Below are 25870 nucleotides of genomic sequence, written 5' to 3'. Positions count from 1 at the left end.
GCCGATCCAGAGACTGTTCAAGTCACGTCTGCCGATCCAGAGACTGTTCAAGTCATGTCTGCCGATCCAGAGACTGTTCAAGTCACGTCTGCCGATCCAGAGACTGTTCAAGTCACGTCTGCCGATTCAGAGACTGTTCAAGTCACGCCTGAACCTGATCGCTCTATGTTTGTTTCTGTGTTTACGTCTGTCCTTGTGGCTGTTTCTGTTCTGGTGTCTGTTCCAGAACCGGAGCCAGTGTGTGTGTTGTCTGTTCCTGAGCCAGTGTGTGTGTTGTCTGTTCCCGAGCCAGTGTGTGTGTTGTCTGTTCCCGAGGCAGTGTGTGTGTTGTCTGTTCCCGAGCCAGTGTGTGTGTTGTCTGTTCCCGAGCCCGAGTGTGTGTTGTCTGTTCCCGAGCCCGTGTGTGTGTTGTCTGTTCCCGAGCCAGAGCCAGTGTGTGTGTTGTCTGTTCCCGAGCCAGAGCCAGTGTGTGTGTTGTCTGTTCCCGAGCCAGTGTGTGTGTAGTATGTTCCCGAGCCCGAGTGTGTGTTGTCTGTTCCCGAGCCCGTGTGTGTGTTGTCTGTTCCCGAGCCAGAGCCAGTGTGTGTTGTCTGTTCCCGAGCCAGAGCCAGTGTGTGTGTTGTCTGTTCCCGAGCCAGAGCCAGTGTGTGTGTTGTCTGTTCCCGAGCCATTCTGTGTGTTGTCTGTTCCCGAGCCAGTGTGTGTGTTGTCTGTTCCCGAGCCAGTGTGTGTGTGGTCTGTTCCCGAGCCCGAGTGTGTGTGGTCTGTTCCCGAGCCCGTGTGTGTGTTGTCTGTTCCCGAGCCAGAGCCAGTGTGTGTGGTCTGTTCCCGAGCCCGAGTGTGTGTTGTCTGTTCCCGAGCCTGTGTGTGTGTTGTCTGTTCCCGAGCCAGAGCCAGTGTGTGTGTTGTCTGTTCCTGAGCCAGTGTGTGTGTTGTCTGTTCCCGAGCCAGTGTGTGTGTTGTCTGTTCCCGAGCCAGTGTGTGTGTTGTCTGTTCCTGAGCCTGAGCCGGTGTCTGTTCCTGAGCCTGAGCCGGTGTCTGTTCCTGAGACTGAGCCGGTGTCTGTTCCTGAGCCTGAGCCGGTGTCTGTTCCTGAGCCTGAGCCGGTGTCTGTTCCTGAGCCTGAGCCGGTGTCTGTTCCTGAGCCGGTGACTGCTCCTGCCTATGACCCCGTAACTACCCTTAAGAATTTTTTTTTGGGGGGGTAGTAGGTCCTCGCCATGGCAACTTAGGGGCCCACGGCCACCAGAAAGATCCTCACCGCCATGGCCACCCGAAGGGTCTTCTCCGCCCTGGCCGCCTGAAGGGTCTTCACTGCCCTGGCCACCCGAAGGGTCTTCACCACCCTGGCCGCCCGAGGGGTCTTCACCGCCCTGGCCGCCCGATGGGTCGTCTGCTTCGCCCTGGCCGCCCGATGGGTCGTCTGCTTCGCCCTGGCCGCCCGATGGGTCGTCTGCTTCGCCCTGGCCGCCCAATGGGTCGTCTGCTTCGCCCTGGCCGCCTGAACTGCCTGCTCCACCCTGGCCGCCTGCACATCATGCTCCACCCTGGCCTTCCGTCCTGCCGCAGTCTCCAGGTCCTCTTCCGCTCCATGGGCCTGGCCCTCCATCCCGCCCCCGGGTCCGCCTCTGCTCCACCTCCCTCCTGGACTGTTCATGAGGAGCGTCTGGAATCTGCTCCTTAAGTGGGGGGCTATGTCACGATTCCTGTCTTATGTTTTCCTTGTCTTGTGTTGACTTTTGTTATTTCCTGTCCTGTGCCATGTTTTGTAGTCCTTTGTAGTTTTTCTTGTTTATTAGTCTCTCCAGGTGTTTCTAATTAGCCCCGCCCCCTTGTTATCTTGTTTGCCTGTGTATTTAAACCCCTGTGCTTCAGTTGTGTTTTGTCGGTCGTTGTTTAATGTTGCTTGTAGTCTGAGTTCTGAGTACCTTTTTCCTAGTTCTGAGTTTATCCTGGATTACCTGTTTGTTGGATTATTAAAGTGCTTGCATTTGGATTCACTCTCTGATTTGTCCTTGCTGCGACGTAACAACTAGGTTGTTGTGAGTGGTTGTCAGTGCATTGCTATGTGGTTACTGTTTTAGATGGTTTCTATGGTGTTGTAGGTGGTTTCCAGCGTGTTGCTATGCAGTTACTAAAATGTTTTGAGTGGTTGTCAGTGTATTACTAAGTGGATACTAGTTTTTTTTAGATGGTTTCTATGATGTTGTAGGTGGTTTCCAGGGTGTTGCTATGCAGTTGCTAAAATGTTTTGAGTGGTTGTCAGTGCCAGGTAGTTTCTAAGGTATTCTAGATGGTTCCAGTGTGCCAGTTTACAATCCCAAGTCATAAATTACAACTCTGATTGCTTAAAACATAATATAATTAAATGAATTAAACACTGTTATTAATGCATTGGATTTTCATGGTCAGATTAGGGCCTAGTAATACTGAACATTTGATCTTTTTAGAAAAGTAAACATCACCTCTTCTTCTGTTTGCTCTTGTCTTTGTGTTTGATTTTGGGGCTGCCAGATCTGAAAGGAGAAAACAAGCAAGAACTGAAAACAGGAGTGGAGCATGAAAGTATTCAATTCAAGTGTAATCAAATGTGATTATAAAGTACCAGCTGCATCTCTGAGCTCTTAAGAGAAATAATCATTGGATGTGACAATGTTTACCAGGTTAGTGGCACTGAATATCTAAATATACCTGAACTTTTATAGAGAGTAAACTAGGCATCCATGAGCAAGTCTGAATATTACGCCTTGTTTTCTGAGTTATGTCTGTGAAATGATCAATACTTTTTATTACTTTTCTGCTATTTTCTTGAGTGCTCACTTTACAACCGCTCAAAGAGACTATTATTGAATGAGTGTTTTCTAGGCCAGTCTATTGTATCATCGATTCATCGAACAACACAAATAAAAAATGAACTGTTTACTTTTCTGGCAATAGACGGCTTTTGGAAAGACTTTAAAGCGGATGTCGGCTCTAGAAGACTAATATGAGCCCAGCACAGTTCCCAAATCATAATAATATCTATTCTAACGCATATCTCATATTAGCTCAGTGTTTTACCTGTGTCTCCTCTTCCTCCTCGAGCCAGATGTGGACCTGACACAGAGGGATTAGATGTTAGATTGAGATTTACATCAGGGAATTTTGCAGTAAGTGCTTCTACACTTAAAAATGTCTGAAAGTCATAAAACAATAGATCTAGTGTTGATAATTCAAGGATAACTGTCTTCATTCATCCACTAAAAATCACAGAAACACCAGCTGATAAATAAAGTCAAATAAATTTAGCAAAGAGAAAAGAAACCCGCTGCATTTAACCGATATTGTATATCTAATGCAATGGCATTCACACAATTTTAAGTGTTTAATTTGATGGAAATTCAAATTATGGACTCATTTTTTTTATTTTTGATAACAAAAGAAAGTCTGGTATTAATCCAAAATCAGTGTTACCCACAATGTTACACTTAAGTTCAAATCAAAAGTTGTAATATTATGTTTTAAAACTGCAATATAAATATTTTGTTCAATAATATTATATTCATTATGACATTCATTTTTAAGTGTGATTATCTGTATGTTGTGATAAAGACAGGACAACAGTTACAGTGCATCTGTAATAATAGCCTTGGTTGTAAGATGTGGGGTTCGTGTGTGTGATTTAACACACCATATAAACCACCGCTTCACCTTTAAATGACTTTTCTTATCCATACTGAATGAGAAATACCTGATTTTCTTTCTGACTCAAATTTCTGACTCTCTATCACACTTTTGCCCTCACACACACACACACAGTCTGACAGTATTGAAGCTGCTTTGATAAGATGTTTTCGGAGTGTGTACACTATTATATAAGCATCCGTCAGTCCTATCATGCTCTTTGGGAAGGGAAAAGCGCAGGAGAGGTAAAGTTGTTATAAAGCTGTCAGGGTAACATAAAAATGTGTGTGTAATAATAGAAAGACAGACAGAAATACGAGCACCTAAAATGCGGAGACATCCATCTATTAATAATTAGGACATTTTAAGGCTGCAAAGGCACAAAATACAGTAGATATTCCTGACATAACAAAGTCATGAATATTTTATGAATGCGGAAAGGTATTTGTGTAATACATGCTTTTATATTGAACAAGTCTATTTTTGGAGGTTGAGTTTGGTTGTCCTACTCCTCAAAGCGCCATTTTTCTCTGTCAAAAATGAAAAATAAAATCTGAGACTGTAGTTCGAATCTGAAGTACACAGTTTATACTGTATAATGCCAACTATATGAAAATAAATATATATAAAAAAGGAAAACAATGTGTACATATGTTGCATATTTAATTAAGTCTAAAATACAAATGTTATTTTCCAACTTTTGTGCAAATATCTAAACTGTTTTTGGCAATAGATAAATAACATAATATCATAATTGGTTTAATCCTGTCATTAGAAATGGAAGTTCAAATTTAGTGCATTGCATTGTGGGGAACATTAACTGATGCTATGTGCTGATAACACACACATTTTGGCTAATGTAGTAGGTTATGTTGGTATTCGTATTTATTTTCAGTGTGAATGCCGTGAAAAACACACAAAACACATCTAAAACGTGAAAAAGCTTTGAGATTGACTGTACAAATAGATTTGACAAGAAATCGGAGCGATATTTTTCCAGATTGCTGAAAGCTACAGAACAGAGAAGCTGCGATTCACAGACACAACTGGATCCAGGCAGCGAACGGTGGATTTACAGTTTTCATCGTGTGTCAATGTGCTGAATTTAGGGGTAAAATCATACCATATATATTGTATTGTTAATATATTGTATTGAAAACTCATCAATTAAATATTTACCATTGTATATTCTGCATAATTGGATGTTTTTAAATAAACAGTGACAAAGTTTTAGGGCTGGATGATATGATGATATAGCCTATATAACATTGATATAAGTGATCACCCGGATTTAGACCTATATTGTATTTATATTGTTGTGAATTAATTCGAATAGAAATGTTTAATTAATTATCTTTAATAATAACAGAAACAGTGTTGTCATTTACAAGGTTGTTCAGCTTTAAGAAAAGTCTACCCAAAATGCATAGAGGGCGAGAGCGTGCAGATAGAATAGAGAGAGAAGAGTGATGAGATTGACATCCATGTGTCTAGGCTGTATTCATGTGTAATCCTGTTCGTAAACTTCAGTAAACAGTTCGTTTTATGTAATTCAAGTCGTCAGTGGTCATTACTGCTTGTTAAGGAAGAAAAGATACGACATATATAAAGCGTTCACAGGCAAATTTGCTTTATGTATTTCCCCGGCGTGGAAATCAGGCTCATATTAATGTCAGGAAACATGATTCCTGCTGCATGTCAATATCCATGATCAGTGGATCTTAAGGAACACTATATCGAGTCCATGCTTTAGTTTAAACTGATAATCGTTTGTTTTACTCATGTTTCCACAGTTTCCCCTATTAAATCCAGGCAATAAAGTGACGTCAATGCAAAACCTGTATTCTGAACATTGGCAATGACTCTGATGAATATTTCGGCAGGAATATCAGTGTTAATTAATCGGTGAATGATGTACACCTGTGTGAAGACATAATCACACACACACACACACACACACACACACACACACACACACACACACACACACACACACACACACACACACACACACACACACACACACACACACACACACACACACACCTGTCTTTTCTGTGTTTCTTTCCGCTTTTCTTCCTCTTGTCTCTGCGTGTGGGAGAAGGGCTGTCAGCTCTGTGAGTCCAACAAAGACAACAATGGATGAAATATCACTCCATCATATTCTTCCATATTTTCATTGGCAAAATATTATTACATTTAAATGTACTTCTTTGACTTTTTTACTCTTGCATTTTAGTGTTTCTTCCTACAGTGCGTAAAGCATCACTAGTTAAAATATGATGCTTTACAATATGATGCTTTAAAATATGATTCTTTACAATATGATGCTTTAAAATATGATGCTTTAAAATATGATGCTTTAAAATGATGCTTTAAAATATGATGCTTTACAATATGATGCTTTACAATGATGCTTTAAAATGATGCTTTAAAATTATGCTTTACAATATGATGCTTTACAATATGATGCTTTAAAATATGATGCTTTACAATATGATGCTTTAAATGATGCTTTAAAATATGATGCTTTACAATATGATGCTTTACAATATGATGCTTTAAAATGATGCTTTACAATATAATGCTTTACAATATGATGCTTTAAAATGATGCTTTACAATATGATGCTTTAAAATGATGCTTTACAATATGATGCTTTACAATATGATGCTTTAAAATATGATGCTTTAAAATATGATGCTTTAAAATGATGCTTTAAAATATGATGCTTTACAATATGATGCTTTACAATATGATGCTTTAAAATGATGCTTTAAAATGATGCTTTACAATATGGTGCTTTACAATATGATGCTTTAAAATATGATGCTTTACAATATGATGCTTTAAATGATGCTTTAAAATATGATGCTTTACAATATGATGCTTTACAATATGATGCTTTAAAATGATGCTTTACAATATGATGCTTTAAAATGATGCTTTACAATATGACGCTTTACAATATGATGCTTTAAAATATGATGCTTTAAAATATGATGCTTTAAAATATGATGCTTTAAAAATGATGCTTTACAATATGATGCTTTAAAATATGATGCTTTAAAATATGATGCTTTAAAAATGATGCTTTAAAATGATGCTTTAAAATATGATGCTTTGCAATGTTATGCTTTAAAATATGATGCTTTGAAATATGATGCTTTAAAATATGATGCTTTACAATGTGATGCTTTACAATATGATGCTTTAAAATATGATGCTTTACAATATGATGCTTTACAATATGATGCTTTAAAATGATGCTTTACAATATGATGCTTTAAAATATGATGCTTTAAAATGATGCTTTAAAATGATGCTTTACAATATGATGCTTTAAAATATGATGCTTTACAATATGATGCTTTAAAATGATGCTTTACAATATGATGCTTTAAAATGATGCTTTACAATATGATGCTTTAAAATATGATGCTTTAAAATGATGCTTTAAAAATGATGCTTTACAATATGATGCTTTAAAATATGATGCTTTACAATATGATGCTTTACAATATGATGCTTTAAAATATGATGCTTTACAATGTGATGCTTTACAATATGATGCTTTACAATATGATGCTTTAAAATGATGCTTTAAAAATGATGATTTACAATATGATGCTTTAAAATATGATGCTTTAAAATATGATGCTTTAAAATATGATGCTTTAAAATATGATGCTTTATAATGTGATGCTTTACAATATGATGCTTTACAATATGATGCTTTACAATATGATGCTTTAAAATATGATACTTTACAATATGATGCTTTAAATGATGCTTTAAAATATGATGCTTTACAATATGATGCTTTACAATATGATGCTTTACAATATGATGCTTTAAAATATGATGCTTTAAAATATGATGCTTTAAAATATGATGCTTTAAAAATGATGCTTTACAATATGATGCTTTAAAATATGATGCTTTAAAATATGATGCTTTAAAAATGATGCTTTACAATATGATGCTTTAAAATATGATGCTTTAAAATATGATGCTTTAAACATGATGCTTTAAAATGATGCTTTAAAATATGATGCTTTGCAATGTTATGCTTTGAAATATGATGCTTTACAATATGGTGCTTTAAAATATGATGCTTTACAATGTGATGCTTTACAATATGATGCTTTAAAATATGATGCTTTACAATATGATGCTTTACAATATGATGCTTTAAAATGATGCTTTACAATATGATGCTTTAAAATATGATACTTTAAAATGATGCTTTACAATATGATGCTTTACAATATGATGCTTTAAAATATGAAGCCAGAAATCAAACTGACCGGCTGTGTCTTCTTGCCTTCTTCTTTTTCCTCTTCTTTGGCCGAGGAGAAGGTGAACTGCTGGATTTCCTTTTGGATCTAGTGTGGAAGACAATGGAGCAGAGGAAAAAATGCAGTGCTGGGTAATGCTATTAACATTTCCCATTGGGTTACTCTTAATATAAGTAATTATGTTACGTTGTTATTTTTTTTGGAAAGCTGGTATATCTAATCTATCTGCAATCTAGTTCTTTTGCTTTATAGTGCATATGTATTTATTGAGGAAAATTAAGGACATTTTTATTAATATTTTTGATCACACTTTAGATTAGGGTCCAATTCTCACTATTAACTACAACTTTTGCCTCAATAAACTCATAATTACTACTTATAATAGTTAGTGAGGTTATTGTTAAGTTTAGGTATTGTAAGACTAAGGGATGTAGAATATGATCATTATAAGAATAAGACATTAATACGTGCTTTATAAGTACTAATAAACAGCCAATATCCCAGTAATACGCATGATAATAAGCAGCTATTAATATTAAGAAATTGGACCCTAAAGTGTTAGCATATTCTTAATACTAATAATCATATTTAATCCATCAGTATCACTTTAGGAGCATCTTTTACTAAATATGAAGATGTTCACATGCATCTCCAGTTCATTTCTACAGGACGTTCTGCAAAACACTAGTAAGTGAAGGATCAATGATGCTTAATACAGTAATATCCTCCACAAGAATCTCTCTCAGTGTGTGTGATTCTCTCAGTGTGTGTGATTCTCTCAGTGTGTGTGATTCTCTCAGTGTGTGTGATTCTCTCAGTGTGTGTGATTCTCTCAGTGTGTGTGATTCTCTCAGTGTGTGTGATTCTCTCAGTGTGTGTGATTCTCTCAGTGTTTGTGATTCTCTCAGTGTTTGTGATTCTCTCAGTGTGTGTGATTCTCTCAGTGTGTGTGATTCTCTCAGTGTTTGTGATTCTCTCAGTGTGTGTGATTCTCTCAGTGTTTGTGATTCTCTCAGTGTGTGTGATTCTCTCAGTGTGTGTGATTCTCTCAGTGTGTGTGATTCTCTCAGTGTTTGTGATTCTCTCAGTGTTTGTTATTCTCTCAGTGTGTGTGATTCTCTCAGTGTGTGTGATTCTCTCAGTGTGTGTGATTCTCTCAGTGTGTGTGATTCTCTCAGTGTTTGTGATTCTCTCAGTGTTTGTGATTCTCTCAGTGTGTGTGATTCTCTCAGTGTGTGTGATTCTCTCAGTGTTTGTGATTCTCTCAGTGTGTGTGATTCTCTCAGTGTGTGTGATTCTCTCAGTGTTTGTGATTCTCTCAGTGTGTGTGATTCTCTCAGTGTGTGTGATTCTCTCAGTGTGTGTGATTCTCTCAGTGTTTGTGATTCTCTCAGTGTTTGTGATTCTCTCAGTGTGTGTGATTCTCTCAGTGTTTGTGATTCTCTCAGTGTGTGTGATTCTCTCAGTGTGTGTGATTCTCTCAGTGTTTGTGATTCTCTCAGTGTGTGTGATTATCTCAGTGTGTGTGATTCTCTCAGTGTTTGTGATTCTCTCAGTGTGTGTGATTCTCTCAGTGTTTGTGATTCTCTCAGTGTGTGTGATTCTCTCAGTGTTTGTGATTCTCTCAGTGTGTGTGAATGTGATTCTCTCAGTGTGTGTGTGTGTGATTCTCTCAGTGTGTGTGTGTGTGATTCTCTCAGTGTTTGTGATTCTCTCAGTGTTTGTGATTCTCTCAGTGTGTGTGATTCTCTCAGTGTGTGTGATTCTCTCAGTGTTTGTGATTCTCTCAGTGTGTGTGATTCTCTCAGTGTTTGTGATTCTCTCAGTGTGTGTGATTCTCTCAGTGTGTGTGATTCTCTCAGTGTTTGTGATTCTCTCAGTGTGTGTGATTCTCTCAGTGTGTGTGATTCTCTCAGTGTTTGTGATTCTCTCAGTGTGTGTGATTCTCTCAGTGTTTGTGATTCTCTCAGTGTTTGTGATTCTCTCAGTGTGTGTGATTATCTCAGTGTGTGTGATTCTCTCAGTGTTTGTGATTCTCTCAGTGTTTGTGATTCTCTCAGTGTTTGTGATTCTCTCAGTGTGTGTGATTCTCTCAGTGTTTGTGATTCTCTCAGTGTTTGTGATTCTCTCAGTGTGTGTGATTCTCTCAGTGTTTGTGATTCTCTCAGTGTGTGTATGTGATTCTCTCAGTGTGTGTGTGTGTGTGATTCTCTCAGTGTGTGTGTGTGTGATTCTCTCAGTGTGTGTGATGCTCTCAGTGTTTGTGATTCTCTCAGTGTGTGTGATTCTCTCAGTGTGTGTGATTCTCTCAGTGTGTGTGATTCTCTCAGTGTGTGTATGTGATTCTCTCAGTGTGTGTGATTCTCTCAGTGTGTGTGATTCTCTCAGTGTGTGTGTATGTGATTCTCTCAGTGTGTGTGTGTGTGATTCTCTCAGTGTGTGTGTGTGTGATTCTCTCAGTGTGTGTGATTCTCTCAGTGTTTGTGATTCTCTCAGTGTTTGTGATTCTCTCAGTGTGTGTGATTCTCTCAGTGTGTGTGTATGTGATTCTCTCAGTGTGTGTGTGTGTGATTCTCTCAGTGTGTGTGTGTGTGATTCTCTCAGTGTGTGTGATTCTCTCAGTGTTTGTGATTCTCTCAGTGTTTGTGATTCTCTCAGTGTGTGTGATTCTCTCAGTGTGTGTGTATGTGATTCTCTCAGTGTGTGTGTGTGTGATTCTCTCAGTGTGTGTGTGTGTGTGATTCTCTCAGTGTGTGTGTGTGTGTGATTCTCTCAGTGTGTGTGTGTGTGATTCTCTCAGTGTGTGTGTATGTGATTCTCTCAGTGTGTGTGTATGTGATTCTCTCAGTGTGTGTGTGTGTGATTCTCTCAGTGTGTGTGTGTGGGATTCTCTCAGTTTGTGTGTGATTCTCTCCTTGTGTGTGTGTATGTGATTCTCTTAGTGTGTGAGTGTATGTGATTCTCTCAGTGTGTGTGTAGGTGATTCCCTCAGTGTGTGAGTGTGTGATTCTCTCAGTGTGTGTGTGTAGTTGATTCTCTCAGTGTGTGAGTGTGTGATTCTCTCAGTGTGTGTGTATGTGATTCTCTCAGTGTGTGTGTGTGTGTGTGTGTGTGTGATTCTCTCAGTGTGTGTGTGTGTAGGTGATTCTCTCAGTGTGTGTTTGTCTGTGATTCTCTCAGTGTGAGTGTATGTGATTCTCTCAGTGTGTGTGTGTGTGTGTGTGTGTGTGATTCTATCAGTGTGTGTGTATGTGATTCTCTCTTATTTTACCTGGATTCATCATAGGCAGAATTTTGCTCATAATATTCTCCATCCCACTCGTAGTGTTGCTCATAGCCGTCAGTGTATGCAGCGTCTTCCACATGATCTTCATCCCCGTGGGGAAGCAGCCTGACCCTGTGCATGCAGGAGGGAAAGGTCAAAGGTCGTGATGCAGTAATGAGCTATCAAAACTCCATGACCTATTTGACTCCTGTAGAGAAGAGTCTCTAATTCTAAAGTCTTCAATTTATAACTGTATACGATAATGCATGTCAACACTTCAATCATTTTTATTTTTCCTAAGAGAATTAAAAGAAACATCTGAGACAAAGTTGAGCTATGAAAGAGCAATAACATTTTCCTATGTATTTACCCCACCAATAACTTCTAAAACACATAGGAAACAATTATTTCTCAGAAACAGAATAAAGGTGACAATACAATGTGATAATGAGCAAGATACTAACAGACCTGTTTTTCTGTCACACTGAATTTTTATAATCTCTTTCCTTCACTATAAAGTCGTATACTCATTATCCTTCGTAACATGTGTGTGAATTAGCATTTCACTACTAAAAGTGATCTCATCTAAAGCTGTAATTATCAGCTTCTTCATCGCAGTGGAAAATGTCAACATCCTGCTTCTGCAAAAGTGTAAACAGACAGAATAATGTGTGTGTGTGTGTGTGTGTGTGTGTGTGTGTGTGTGTGTGTGTGTGTGTGTGTGTGTGTGTGTGTGTGTGTGTGTGTGTGTGTGTGTGTGTGTGTGTGTGTGTGTGTGTGTGTGTGTGTGTGTGTGTGTGTGTGTTACAGTAGTATTAGAGTACTATGATACAACAGAAGGGTTGTAAATGACAAAATAATAGTCCATATGAAGGAACAGAAAAGTTAAACATCAACATTAGGGTTCTGTGAAGGGCAGAAATGTTCTGTAGATGATTATAATGTATTTATTATAATATGATTATGAATATTAGAGTACTATTATACAACAGAATGTAGATGGATTTATAATGTACGGAGCCCCTATATAAAAAATATGAGATGGAAGGGAATTATTTTTCCCTTCCATCTAATTTTTTTTGCCACCATCATGTGAAAATAAAAATAAATATGAGACGGAAGGAAAAATGCTTGTGCGTTCTCTCGCAAATGTTTTGCATTCCCCTGAGAGACGTGTGTGTGAACGCAAAAGCATTGCCAAATATTTATTCCTCCCATCTCGTATTTATTTTCTTCACCATGTCCCTTCAGGGCCTCTGTAATAATGTCTCAATGGCTCTGAGTTATAGTGTATAGAATAGCATTTTTATTAGACCGGAGTCTGCGGGTGAAGGAGGTTATGTACGGTCACAGAGGTTTACTCGGGGTTGAGCTACGGCATTAACACTGGGTCATTCGTGATCAGTAGAGAGTGTTAAATCATGATCCTCTCCTGCGCCTGATAGAGGACCGGCACCAACAAGCTACACTCAAAAAAATGCTGGGTTGTTTCTGTAAACAAATTTTTGGGTTGATTGTGCTGGGTCAGAATGCTGGGTTGTTTGAGGTACTGTAAACACATTGGGTCTCATTCATGAAACATTCGCAAATGTACGAGTAAATATATGAGTGATTTGCGCGTAAAGAGACCTTTCCGAAAACTCATCTCCTGATTCACAAATACTTCGAAACCGTCAGATGTGATCGTGAAATGTGTGTGTGCGTCAATTAATTACAATCAGTCGTAAATGGGACGCGCTCGCACGCTCATTCTAAATTACCATAAATCCCTCCCATTAAATCCGACTGACAACTATATATGGGCATCATATTATGACACAAAACGAAGGATTTTCAACGTGTCTTCTCAAAAGCGCATGAAAAAGAAAAATTTCTCAGATCCAGAAATTGAAAATTTCTCTGAAAATACGCCTTGTGCGCAGCGCTCTATCTGCCAAATCTAGCAAAAGCGCTATATCAGCCATCGTAAATGTTTCTTGTTATGCCTGATTTTGGCCATTTTATAGGAAACAATTACCGTAACAATTAAGGGGCTATTAGTTTGCCCAGCCCTATTGAAAGCAATTAATTATTTGATTAAAGTGTTCCGTTTGCAGATGCTATTACTGGCTCTCATAATAAAAGTAAAAAGAAAAAACGTATGCATTTACTATATATAATATTTTTTTTTGAAAATCATGTGTAAATATGTACCTGATTAAGGTGAATTAAAATGCAGCCTTATTAATGAGCAACACGTTCGGATGTTAAGCGCACTATTTAGGTGTAGATTTCTTTCGTGCCAACTAACATTTGGAAAATACGAACATTTTAATGAATCCGAAAATTTACGCCAGAAAATTTACGCCATTTTGTTGCTTATGCTGGGTCAAATGAGTTGTAAGGGGGTCATTCACAAATAAACAGCTGGTTGGGTTATTTTGACCCAGCAGCTGGTTTATCACTGATTCATTCTTTGCTGAACTTTCTGGATTCTTCACTTTGGACTCGAGGATGACGCCACTCAGAGCGGACAGTGTTTTATGGTAAGTTAATATGAATATGTGCCTGTATTTTTAACAAGTTGCAAGCTAGTTTCACTGTTCAAGATACAGTGATATGGAAGTGTGAGGGGTAACGTATTCATTCTGTAAAACATTAAATAGCCACAGCTAGCCGGTTAGATTTTTTGACAAAATTTCGCATTGTTAAATCCTTAGTTGTAAACCAGCTATATCAGCAGCCTTTATGAAATATGCTATTTAAATAGTAAATTCATCACGTAATTATTGTGGGAAATTAACGTTAGTCATAGTGAGTTGTGTGTGGAAAGTCTGCTGGCATTTAAGAAATAGGCTACTCGTCAGAAGAAGATAGTTTTTTTTAGTAAATGTATGACGTGCAATCTTTACAAACAGCGACTGAGGAAACAAATCGATTTCATGTTAAGCATTTTCTCGCCCTGGAAACCAATTACAAGTAAAGACGTGAGGTAGCTACTAAGACTAATTTATTAGGCTATTAAGACAGTGGTCATGGACCAAGTGTGCGCGAATCATTTTTGAGGCCAAGTAATCTTTTTTGCTATAGCTATTCACAACAGCGCCATCTTAAACTCCAGGCAGAAAAGTCAGAAATGCTACTTTAGAAATATGAATTGTTATATACAAGCATACTATTTACAGTTTTTTACAATCGCTATGACAATTATTTCAATACTTTTCACACATTTCCTAAGCTCTTATCGCACCAACACACCTACAACACACAATTGGCAAAACAGTTAATTTCATGCTCACATTGTAAACTAAACTCCAACACTAATTTTCAAAATACAATCATACACTAGCAACAATACACTATGTCTACCAAAACACTGCAAACATGTCTCTAAAAACACTAACATATGTTCTCGTCCAACAGGAAGATTTCGTCGATCATAGCACAATGTCATAAAAACACGAACATCAGATGGAATTACATAAACTGCATTATTTTATATGTGTCAGGTCTGCCCTTATACAACACACAGTATATTGTATTGATCATAGATTGTGTTTCGCACTGCAGTTTCTTTTGAAGCCTCTCTACATGTTTGTTTTGTTGGGTTTAGGTCTTTTGCTGCAGAAATTCACCTCAGAGTGCTTTATAATGTACGGTTACTGTAATGAAAAAATTGCTGCAATAAATAAAATAAATAAAAATAAATGTATATATATTTGCATAATTTAATCAGCTGTTTTTCAGTAACAATTGAATAAAATATACGGGATATCTTTGTGTTTCAATTCACAATATAAACAGCTGTTTACTTGACTTTAGCCTGTAATGTTAGGTTTAGAACATGGTGTTATCTGTTAAAGCATTGGTAAATTTGCCAGTAAAAATCCATAGTTTTGGTCTTGTTTGAGCTTGTGTGTTAAAGAAGTTCAAGCATTTTAAATTTGTGTTAATTGTATGCATTTTGTGTTAAAGCAACAAGAAATGTGTTAATAGTATAGCTTACAACAGACGGATGTAGTGCTAACTGTGTTTAGGAAATGTGTAAGTATTACTGTGTAGTAAAAAACTGTAATGAATAAGGTGGATAGACATTCTCTAATCCACTCTCTAACAGTAGGTGGCGCTTAGGAACAGCAGAAATAGAACCGTTTCCCTGGTAACGGCTGTACACAAAGCAGCGCTGCACTAGTAAACACTACTTTATGAGGCATTACATGGAGGTAAGTTAAGATTAAAAAGAAAATGATTAAAAATCAAAACTTTGAACATGTTCTTCTATTTATTTCTTTGCATGACTCTTTCCATCTGCATGGTTTGATCCGCCACAATGATGTGGGAAAATAAATCATCTGACAGCAACAAAAGGCAAGTCCAATCTTGATGTTTTAAGTACATCATAAAACTGTATTAATCCTGTTTAAAGTGCAAAATCACTGTAAAATTCCAAACATGATCTTGTTTTTTTTTTCTTTGCATTACTCTTTCCATCTACACGACATTGTTTGAGCCGTCACAATGATAAACCTGTAAGAAAGATCACGCGACAGCAAAAAAGGCAAGTACAATCTGAAGGTTTGGTATCTGAATACATACAAAATGCAGTAATAACTTGTTAACATGTTAATCAGTGCATTTCTGAACATGTTCTTCTCTTTTCCTTTCTTTGCATTCATTTTTCTAACTACATGCCATGACTTGAGCTGCCACAATGGTAATTTTGAAAAAAAAAATTGTATTAACTTTGTGTGTGTTTTAAACTGAAGCATGAATCATTTTATCATGGAAAACCATTGTTTTTCTGAACATCTTCACAGTTTCTTTTTCCTTGTATGACTCTTTCCATCTAAATGCCATGGTTTAAGCCATCACCTGGAAATGAACACCATGTGACAGAAATAAAAGGCAAGACAAATCTGAATGTTTTGTATATGAATACATCAAAAAGCTGCCTTAGCTGGTGTACACGTGCAAGCTGAGTCTTTTATTCTGGAAATCACTGTATCTTTTATTTATTTCTTTGCATGACTTTACATCTAAATGCCACGGTTTGAGCTGACACAACAGTGTAAGATAGATCATCTGACAGCAACAAAAGGTAAATCCAATATGATTTTTTGTAGCCTGTATGAATAAATCAAAAATTGCATTATTGTTTTAAAGTGCAAAATCACTATTTCTAAAATGATCTTCTGTTTTTTTTTTCCTTTGCATGACTTTTCCCAACTACATGACATGGTTGAAATAAAAAAATAAAAAATATCATGTGACATCATCAAAAACCTGTCTCACCTTGTGTTAATGTGAAGAGCATAAATATTTCATTCAAGAAAATCCCTGTATATCTGAGAATGTTAGAGCTGCAGTTATTTGTAATTGATTAATTTCATACTTGAACATTCTGACACTTTTATACCTTTGTACTAGTTTTGTAATCACTTTGGATCTTGTCGTTCACTAGGGCAAACAAGCGATCTGTCTATTTATATATATGTGTGTTTATGAAACAAACACTCATGCAGCAAAAGACCACCTTTTATTTTTAAACATGCAGTATATTTCAACATGACTCGACATGTAAACCAAGATTATGACTTCAAATACTTCTCATTATGCCAGTTTATTCTCTATGGCAGCATGAGATTATAAAATACGCATCTAATGCGCATAATTTTGATGCACCAGAGCTAAAATAAAACAGTGTTTATCGATATGTGAAAGAAATATGAAAATTCTGTATGCGTTTTGTAATTTTGATTTCTAAACTAGTAGGCACTTGAAGGCAACAGTTTGTATTGCACGTAGTGTTAGGGAGTGTTAGGGAGTCAGATTCATTTAGTGAATCAGTTCGTTCAGAGAGTTCATACAATGCAAATGAATCAGAAAGAAAAGACGATCCATTTGAATCCCTGTGTAGAACTTAACTTTGTGTTTTTCTATAGAAATATTTAGCTAAATGGTTTTATAAATTGATTAGGGTTTTTCCAGTTTTAGTAATTGTATTTAATGTACATTTATATATGACCCATGCGATATCACCGTTATGGATGTGTCCTGTCATTGCTGGTCTGCATTATCATTGATCACAGTAATACAGTGTCACACAGAAACGCTTTATGATACTGTCTCTACAGGAAACGTCTCAGGTTACTATTGTAACCATAGTTCCCTGAGAACAGGGAACGAGACGATGCGTCCATCGACGCCATGGGAACGCCCCCAGCGTGACTGCGTCTGAAGCATCTATGTCAACTAGTCCAATGGAAAGAATGAGCGTCACGGGCGGGTGACGTCATGACCAGGAATTGATAAAAGCACATCCGGTGCAAACCGGCATTAGCTTCGAAAATTGCCGAAGCAAGCCGATCACAGGGATGCAGGAAGTATGGCAGGGTGACGCATCGTCTCGTTCCCTGTTCTCAGGGAACTATGGTTACAATAGTAACCTGAGACGTTCCCTTACGAAGGGAACTCAACGATGCGTCCATCGACGCCATGGGAACGAGAATACCCAAAGCGCCAGAATTCCAAGTACCTGAGTGTCAGTCTGTTGTAACTAAGCACTAAGCACCTGAGAACCTGGGGCAGCATCCAGGTCCAAACTGTAAAACCTGACGAATGTGAGCGGTGAGGACCAGCCTGCCGCATCACAAACGTCTTGGAGGGAAACCCCAAATAACAAGGCTTTAGAGGCCGCCATACCCCTCGTTGAGTGAGCTCTGACCACCAAGGGACACGGATGGTCAGAGTACTCGTATGCAAGTGAAATAGCCTCGACTATCCACTTGCTAACCGTCTGTTTAGAAGCAGGAAGACCCTTCTTAGGTGATCCAAAGCAAATAAATAACTGGTCGGACTTCCTCATAGAAGATGTCCGATGAACATAAGTATCCAGTGCTCGCACTGGACACAAGAGGTTCAGCCTTTCCTGGTCCGCAGATGTAAAAGGAGGAGGACAGAAAGCCTGCAGCACGATAGGCCTCGGAATCAAGGTCGGCACCTTAGGGACGTATCCCTGTTTTGGATATAAGAATGCCTTGACCATCCCCGGTGCAAACTCAAGGCAAGTGGGGGAAACCGAAAGGGCCTGAAGGTCTCCAACTCTCTTAAGGGACGAAATAGCTAGCAGAAAGATAGTCTTAAGGGTAAGAAATTTCTCTGAAACCGAATCTAAGGGCTCGAATGGAGCCCTAGACAGGCCTTCTAGTACTAATGCCAAATCCCAAGCTGGCACCCTAGTGCGAGTTGCAGGCCTCAGCCTCAGTGTGCCACGAAGGAAACGTGTAATCAGGGGGTCTCGACCCAACGATGTACCCCCAACCAGGGCGTGGTAAGCCGCAATGGCCGCCACGTAAACCTTAAGTGTGGAAGGACATAAACCTGACGTAAAGCGCTCCTGCAAGAACTCGAGTACTGTGTTCACAGAACAGTTAACCGGATCCCACTGATGTCGGTGACACCATACAGAAAAAACTTTCCATTTCAGCGCATATAGTTTCCTAGTAGCTGGAGCTCTGGAGCTTAGGATGGTCTCAGCAGCCTCAGCTGAGAGACCACTCTCTATGAGTTGGGCCCCCTCAGAGGCCAAACCCACAGGTTCCAAATCTCTGGCCGAGGGTGAAATATTGTGCCCCCGGCCTGAGACAGAAGGTCTCTCCTGATCGGGATCTCCAAGGGAGGACCGTCTAAGAGATGGATCAGGTCCGCAAACCAGATCCGACTCGGCCAGCGTGGTGCTACAAGCAGTAGGCTTATTCCGTACTGGCGGACTCGTTCCAGAACTCCTGGGAGCAGAGCAACAGGGGGAAATGCGTACAGACGTAGCCTCGGCCACGTCTGCACCATAGCATCCAGCCCCAGGGGGGCTGGGTGAGTAAGGGAGAACCAAAGTGGACAGTGCGTCGTGTGCTGAGACGCAAACAGATCCACCTCTGCTTGGCCGTAAAACTCCCAAATTTTCTCCACCGCCTCGGGGTGGAGTCTCCAATCCCCTGGCCTCAGCTCCTGCCTCGACAGGATGTCTGCCCCCACATTCTGGTCCCCAGGAATATACACTGCCCTCAGGGAGAGTACCTTCCCCAGAGACCACAGGAGGATCTGGTGCGCCAGTTTGCAGAGCGGACGCGACCGCAGACCCCCCTGACGGTTCAGATAAGAGACCACTGATGTGTTGTCTGTTCGTACAAGCACATGATGGCCCCTCAGGTCTGGGAGAAACTGTCTCAACGCATTGAAGACAGCCATCATCTCCAGGCAATTGATGTGCCACGAAAGATGATGACTTTTCCACAGACCCTGAACAGAGCGGCCTTCCATTACCGCTCCCCAGCCGGTGAGGGAAGCATCTGTCGAGATCGTAACACGATGGCAAAGAGCTCCCAATACCGGACCCTGGGTTAAGAACCAATGTTTCCTCCATATAATTAAGGCACGAAGGCACCGCCGCGTGACCTTGATCATACGAAGTGGGTTTCCCCTCGGGGAGAACCCTCTGGTCCTTAGCCACCACTGTAAAGGTCTCATGTACAGCAGGCCAAAAGGAATCACGTTGGACGCTGCCGCCAAGAGACCCAACAGTCTCTCGAACTGTTTCACAGTGCGTGACTGGCCTAGCTTTAGCTCTTTGGTGGCTGTCAGGATAGCAGCTACACGAACGGGCGATAGAGTGGCCCGCATCGTCACTGAATCCCATACCACACCAAGGAAAGTGGTTCTCTGTACTGGAGAAAGAACACTCTTCTTGGCGTTGAGCCTCAACCCCAACATCTGCATATGAGCGAGAACGACACCTCGGTGCCGAACCGCCGACTACTCTGATTCCGCCAGAACCAGCCAGTCGTCGATGTAGTTCAGAATACGTATGCCCTGAAGCCTGAGAGGGGCTAGAGCTGCATCCACGCATTTCGTGAACGTGCGGGGTGATAAAGCTAGACCGAAAGGAAGAACCCGATATTGGTATTCTTTGCCCCCGAAAGAAAACCTTAGGAACTTCCTGTGCTGAGGGAGGATGGAGATATGGAAGTAGGCGTCCTTCAGATCTATCGTGACAAACCAGTCCTTGGATCTGATTTGAGTCGCGATCTGTTTGAGTGTCAGCATCTTGAACTTGAGTTTCTGTACTGAACGATTCAACAGACGAAGATCTAAAATGGGACGCAACCCCCCATCCTTTTTTGGAACAATGAAATAACGGCTGTAAAAACCCGACTCTCTGTCGGGTGAGTACACCTGTTCTATAGCTTCCTTTGCTAACAGGGCCTTTACCTCTTGCTCCATTACCAGAGCCTGCTCGGGATGCACCACTGTGGGCAGCACCCCGTTGTAACGAGGAGGACGAGAACCAAACTGGATTCTGTATCCTTTCTCTACAATCTGCAGGACCCAATGAGAAATATTCGGCAGAAGCTTCCACGCTGCCAGAAAATTTACTAAGGGAACCAGCCTCTCGAGGCTGGTCTCTGGTGTTATCGAGACAGCCAATTCCGGAGCCTGAAACATAATGGCAGGAACTACCTGAACTGGCCGCTCTAAGGCCCCCCTCAGAGGGCGCGAAACCGATGCTGTGCCGCAGCATAGCATCAGCGACTCGCTGGAGACCGCTGCGCCCTGAAGCACCGAGGGTGGCAGGGTTGGCAGAACGGTCTCGTGAGGACCCCGAAATGGAACGGGCACCGTAAAATGAGGTGTACACCGCTCCACTTCGGTCGGGGCTGTCCTCACAGGCCTGATGCGTGAACATCAGGACCTTTTTTTTTTTAACCGAAGTCTTCTTCGCCTGAAGAACGGTCCTCAGATCCGGCTTCGACTTAGAAGACTTCGGTTGAGAGGGTTGCATCTGTCTCCAGTCTCTACGTGGAGGTGCACGAGATGCAACACTCTCTTTCTGATGCACACGATATGATGAGCTCGACGGCTGGGGCTGCTCACGCCCAGCAGCCCCAGGGGGCTGGACACGGCGAGGGATAAACTTTTTAAAAGCGTCAGCTTGTTTTTTAGACTCCTGAAATCTCTCGACGACCGCGTGGACTGCGTCGCCGAAGAGACCAGAAGGTTCAAGCGGAGCATCTAATAAAAAAGCTCGATCTTTTTCTTTAATCTCTGACAGATTTAACCATAAATGTCTCTCAGTAGCTACCAAGGCTGCCATAGACCGCCCAATTGCTCTGGCGGTCTCCTTAGTAGCCCTGAGAGAAAGATCGGTAGCCCGACGAAGTTCTCGAATATCGTCATGAGAAATTCCCTCACTACTATCCAGATCCCCCAGCAGGTCAGCTTGATAAGCCTGAAGCACTGCCATTGTGTGCAGACATGCTCCAGCTTGACCTGCTGCCGTATAAGCTTTGCCCACTAAAACCGAGGTGGCTTTAAGCGGTCTAGTGGGCAAAGCTGAGGCTTTCAGGGACGATGCGGGACCAGGCGAAAGATAGCTGGCTAAATTCTGTTCCGCCTGGGGCATCGCCTCATAACCATACTCTTTTAGCCCTCTTATTCTCGAATAAGTGTTAACTTGAGGGCTAAAAAGTCGTGAAGAGTAAGGTTTATTCCACGATTTCGATATTTCATTATGAAGATCGGGAAAAAAGGGAAGCCCTCGTGGTGGAGATAATGTCGTGGAAGATAAAAAGCGCTCATCTAATTTACTTTTAGGACGAGCGCCTTTATTCTCAGATGGCCATTCAATATTTAATTTCTCTACAGCCCGTGACATAACATCCACCAGCTCATCATATGCTGGGGAAATAAATTGTGAATCTCTTTCCCCCATGTGTGTGCTTTCACTCTCCATACTCATAACATCGACCTCCTCGGAGGAAGAGCATAGAAGTAATGGAGGGCTCTCTCCCCGGGCGGAAGAAACCGCAGTGCGTGCTTCCGACACCGGGGGGAGAGCGCTGGATCTTCCGGGTAAGGAAGGAGAAAAGGCCCGCGGACCCGTCTCCAACCCCTCCGAAAGATCCTTTTGCGATCCCCAGGAATGCATTCTCCGCGCCGCCTCGGCAGACGCGGGTCCTGATCCCTGAGGATCGCGAGCCTGCCCACTCTTTACATCAAAGAGTGACAGGCGAGAGCGGAGCATGCGGAGCGGTAGCATTTCACAGTGTTGACACTCAGCCCCCTCGAAGGCTGAGACCGCATGCTCCACTCCCAAACAAATGACACAAAGCTCGTGTGTGTCCCCACCCGTTAAATAACGCGGGCAGGGAGGAACACACTGCTTGTACACTTGTTTCGCCATAACGTTTCCGAATAAATTGCAACAGACAACAATAAATAGACAGAGACAGTATAACACAGATCGCTTGCTGAGGCAACAGAAGCTAATGCCGGTTTGCACCGGATGTGCTTTTATCAATTCCTGGTCATGACGTCACCCGCCCGTGACGCTCATTCTTTCCATTGGACTAGTTGACATAGATGCTTCAGACGCAGTCACGCTGGGGGCGTTCCCATGGCGTCGATGGACGCATCGTTGAGTTCCCTTCGTAAGGGAACACACTTTATTCAATTACATGTGGAAAATAAGATCAGAGCGGATCAATCGTTTGCAAACATCAGTGTGTGTGTGTGTGTGTGTGTGTGTGTGTGTGTGTGTGTGTGTGTGTGTGTGTGTGTGTGTGTGTGTGTGTGTGTGTGTGTGTGTGTGTGTGTGTGTGTGTGTGTTTGACTCACGGTGGACGCGGGTGCAAGCCTTCTCGAGTTATCACACCCTCTTTCTCCATCAGCATCTGCCGAAACGTTTCCACTTTTTGCCGGATTTCTTCTTCAGAATATCTACAGAATAAAGAGAGGACGATCCGTTAAAACACAACAATAAAAATCCTCAATAAAACACATTACTGGAGTGTTTGTTCATTTGTATTTCAGTTATTTTAGTACATCAAGTTAAACTGAACACACAATAACGTTTCATTTGTTAACTAACACTAGTTACGTTAGTTTACAATAAACTAATAATGAACAACACTCCTACAGTTCATGCATTTTAACATTAAAAATTGTATCTGTTTACATTAATTAATAGACTATGAACTAACATGAATATGAACATCTTTACTAACTAAAGTTAACATATAAAATTATTTTATATATTCAAATAGTAATAAATTGTTAAAATAGTTTAATAGTAAAAAATAGTCTATTGTTATGTAATGTCATGTTAGTAAATGCAATAACTCATGCTAACAAATGAGACCTTATTGTAAAGTGTTACAGGTTAAACTAAATAAAAATGATGAATGCCATATTGGCAACAAGTTTATATACAGTAAATATATAAAATATTTCAAAATATATATTTTTTCAAAGTTACGATTTTTTTGAATGGTTTTAGCTTTGGTTGACTAAAGTAACTTTGCCAGTAACGACCCAGGAAAACGTTTGCATGGGTCGCTCACCTCTCTTCAGAAAATGTAATAGTGTAGTTTTAATCTTGCGTCTGTCAGAGATGTGCTGGAAATGTGTAAATAAACACAGCATGAAAACATTCAGACCCGCCAACCGTGTGGATATTAAACTGGCCATTCTCATTTTCTCCAGAGTGAATCCATCAGGAAACAAGATTACCATAGTGTGTGTGTGTGTGTGTGTGTGTGTGTGTGTGTGTGTGTGTGTGTGTGTGTGTGTGTGTGTGTGTGTGTGTGTGTGTGTGTGTGTGTGTGTGTGTGTGTTCCCTGCAGGGGGCGCCTGGACTGGACTAACTCTCTTTATACAGTATCCCATCAATGTCTCAATGCAGAAATCAGTGTGTGGTGGACTTTTTTTATTGATTGTGTATCAAACAATAAGCATACATAAAGGATAGAACAGATAGAACTTCTACAGGAATGAAACTACCAAATACAAAAAAAAATACAAAAAAAAAATAACTTAAAATAAAAACATATATAGAGGAAACACTATGCGTCTGTGGTATTACCAAAAAGAAAATCATCATAATATTTCAAGAATCTGTCATTTTTCTTGTTCTTAATCAACCTCAGAGATTTAAGGAATGCATCAATTTCAATTAAGAAGTGTGGGAAAGTAGAAAGCGATTTAGAGAATTTCTGCTTGTGAATAAAACATTTCCCAAACAAAATAAAAAAAATGAACAATGAAATTCATTGAAGTATTAACTTTATCTTTATAGTAACAGATTATATCTTTTAACGGAAAGGATTTGGAAGAATCAAGATGCTTACGATATAAACTATTCCGAAAGTCTTGAGTTTTATGTATTATGTGTGTATCAGTGTGTGGTGTATTATGTGTGTATCAGTGTGTGGTGTATTATGTGTGTATCAGTGTGTGGTGTATTATGTGTGTATCAGTGTGTGGTGGATAATGTGTGTATCAGTGTGTGGTGGATTATGTGTGTATCAGTGTGTGGTGTATTATGTGTGTATCAGTGTGTGGTGGATTATGTGTGTATCAGTGTGTGGTGTATTATGTGTGTATCAGTGTGTGGTGTATTATGTGTGTATCAGTGTGTGGTGGATTATGTGTGTATCAGTGTGTGGTGGATAATGTGTGTATCAGTGTGTGGTGGATTATGTGTGTATCAGTGTGTGGTGTATTATGTGTGTATCAGTGTGTGGTGTATTATGTGTGTATCAGTGTGTGGTGGATTATGTGTGTATCAGTGTGTGGTGGATTATGTGTGTATCAGTGTGTGGTGGATTATGTGTGTATCAGTGTGTGGTGTATTATGTGTGTATCAGTGTGTGGTGTATTATGTGTGTATCAGTGTGTGGTGTATTATGTGTGTATCAGTGTGTGGTGTATTATGTGTGTATCAGTGTGTGGTGGATAATGTGTGTATCAGTGTGTGGTGGATAATGTGTGTATCAGTGTGTGGTGGATTATGTGTGTATCAGTGTGTGGTGTATTATGTGTGTATCAGTGTGTGGTGGATAATGTGTGTATCAGTGTGTGGTGTATTATGTGTGTATCAGTGTGTGGTGGATAATGTGTGTATCAGTGTGTGGTGTATTATGTGTGTATCAGTGTGTGGTGTATTATGTGTGTATCAGTGTGTGGTGTATTATGTGTGTATCAGTGTGTGGTGGATTATGTGTGTATCAGTGTGTGGTGGATTATGTGTGTATCAGTGTGTGGTGTATCAGTGTGTGGTGGATTATGTGTGCATCAGTGTGTGGTGGATTATGTGTGTATCAGTGTGTGGTGGATTATGTGTGTATCAGTGTGTGGTGGATTATGTGTGTATCAGTGTGTGGTGGATAATGTGTGTATCAGTGTGTGGTGTATTATGTGTGTATCAGTGTGTGGTGGATTATGTGTGTATCAGTGTGTGGTGGATTATGTGTGTATCAGTGTGTGGCGGATTATGTGTGTATCAGTGTGTGGTGTATTATGTGTGTATCAGTGTGTGGTGGATTATGTGTGTATCAGTGTGTGGTGTATCATGTGTGTATCAGTGTGTGGTGTATTATGTGTGTATCAGTGTGTGGTGGATTATGTGTGTATCAGTGTGTGGTGGATTATGTGTGTATCAGTGTGTGGTGTATCATGTGTGTATCAGTGTGTTGTGTATTATGTGTGTATCAGTGTGTGGTGGATTATGTGTGTATCAGTGTGTTGTGTATTATGTGTGTATCAGTGTGTGGTGTATTATGTGTGTATCAGTGTGTGGTGTATCATGTGTGTATCAGTGTGTGGTGTA

At 40.2% G+C, this 25870-nt stretch overlaps 1 protein-coding gene across 1 annotated transcript in view; it reads right to left on the bottom strand.

Annotated features, from left to right (window-relative positions):
• Nucleotides 1–25870, bottom strand: part of srrm3 (serine/arginine repetitive matrix 3) — a 115661-nt gene that overhangs the window by 28581 nt on the left and 61210 nt on the right. Inside the window, exons 3-8 of the mRNA XM_077222596.1 lie at nt 22879–22980; nt 11236–11361; nt 7974–8051; nt 5710–5778; nt 3061–3096; nt 2466–2516 (exon numbers count right to left, since the gene is read on the bottom strand). Coding sequence (XP_077078711.1) covers nt 2466–2516; nt 3061–3096; nt 5710–5778; nt 7974–8051; nt 11236–11361; nt 22879–22980 — 462 coding nt within the window. The remainder of the gene's footprint in view (nt 1–2465; nt 2517–3060; nt 3097–5709; nt 5779–7973; nt 8052–11235; nt 11362–22878; nt 22981–25870) is intronic.

This window comes from Siphateles boraxobius, unplaced genomic scaffold (genome assembly GCF_051911475.1).
Source record: "Siphateles boraxobius isolate OS27281-9 unplaced genomic scaffold, OSU_SipBor_1 120, whole genome shotgun sequence".
Lineage (NCBI taxonomy): Eukaryota > Metazoa > Chordata > Actinopteri > Cypriniformes > Leuciscidae > Siphateles > Siphateles boraxobius.
The sequence above is the reverse complement of the archived record's forward strand: the minus strand, read 5'-3'. Positions and strand labels throughout refer to the sequence as shown.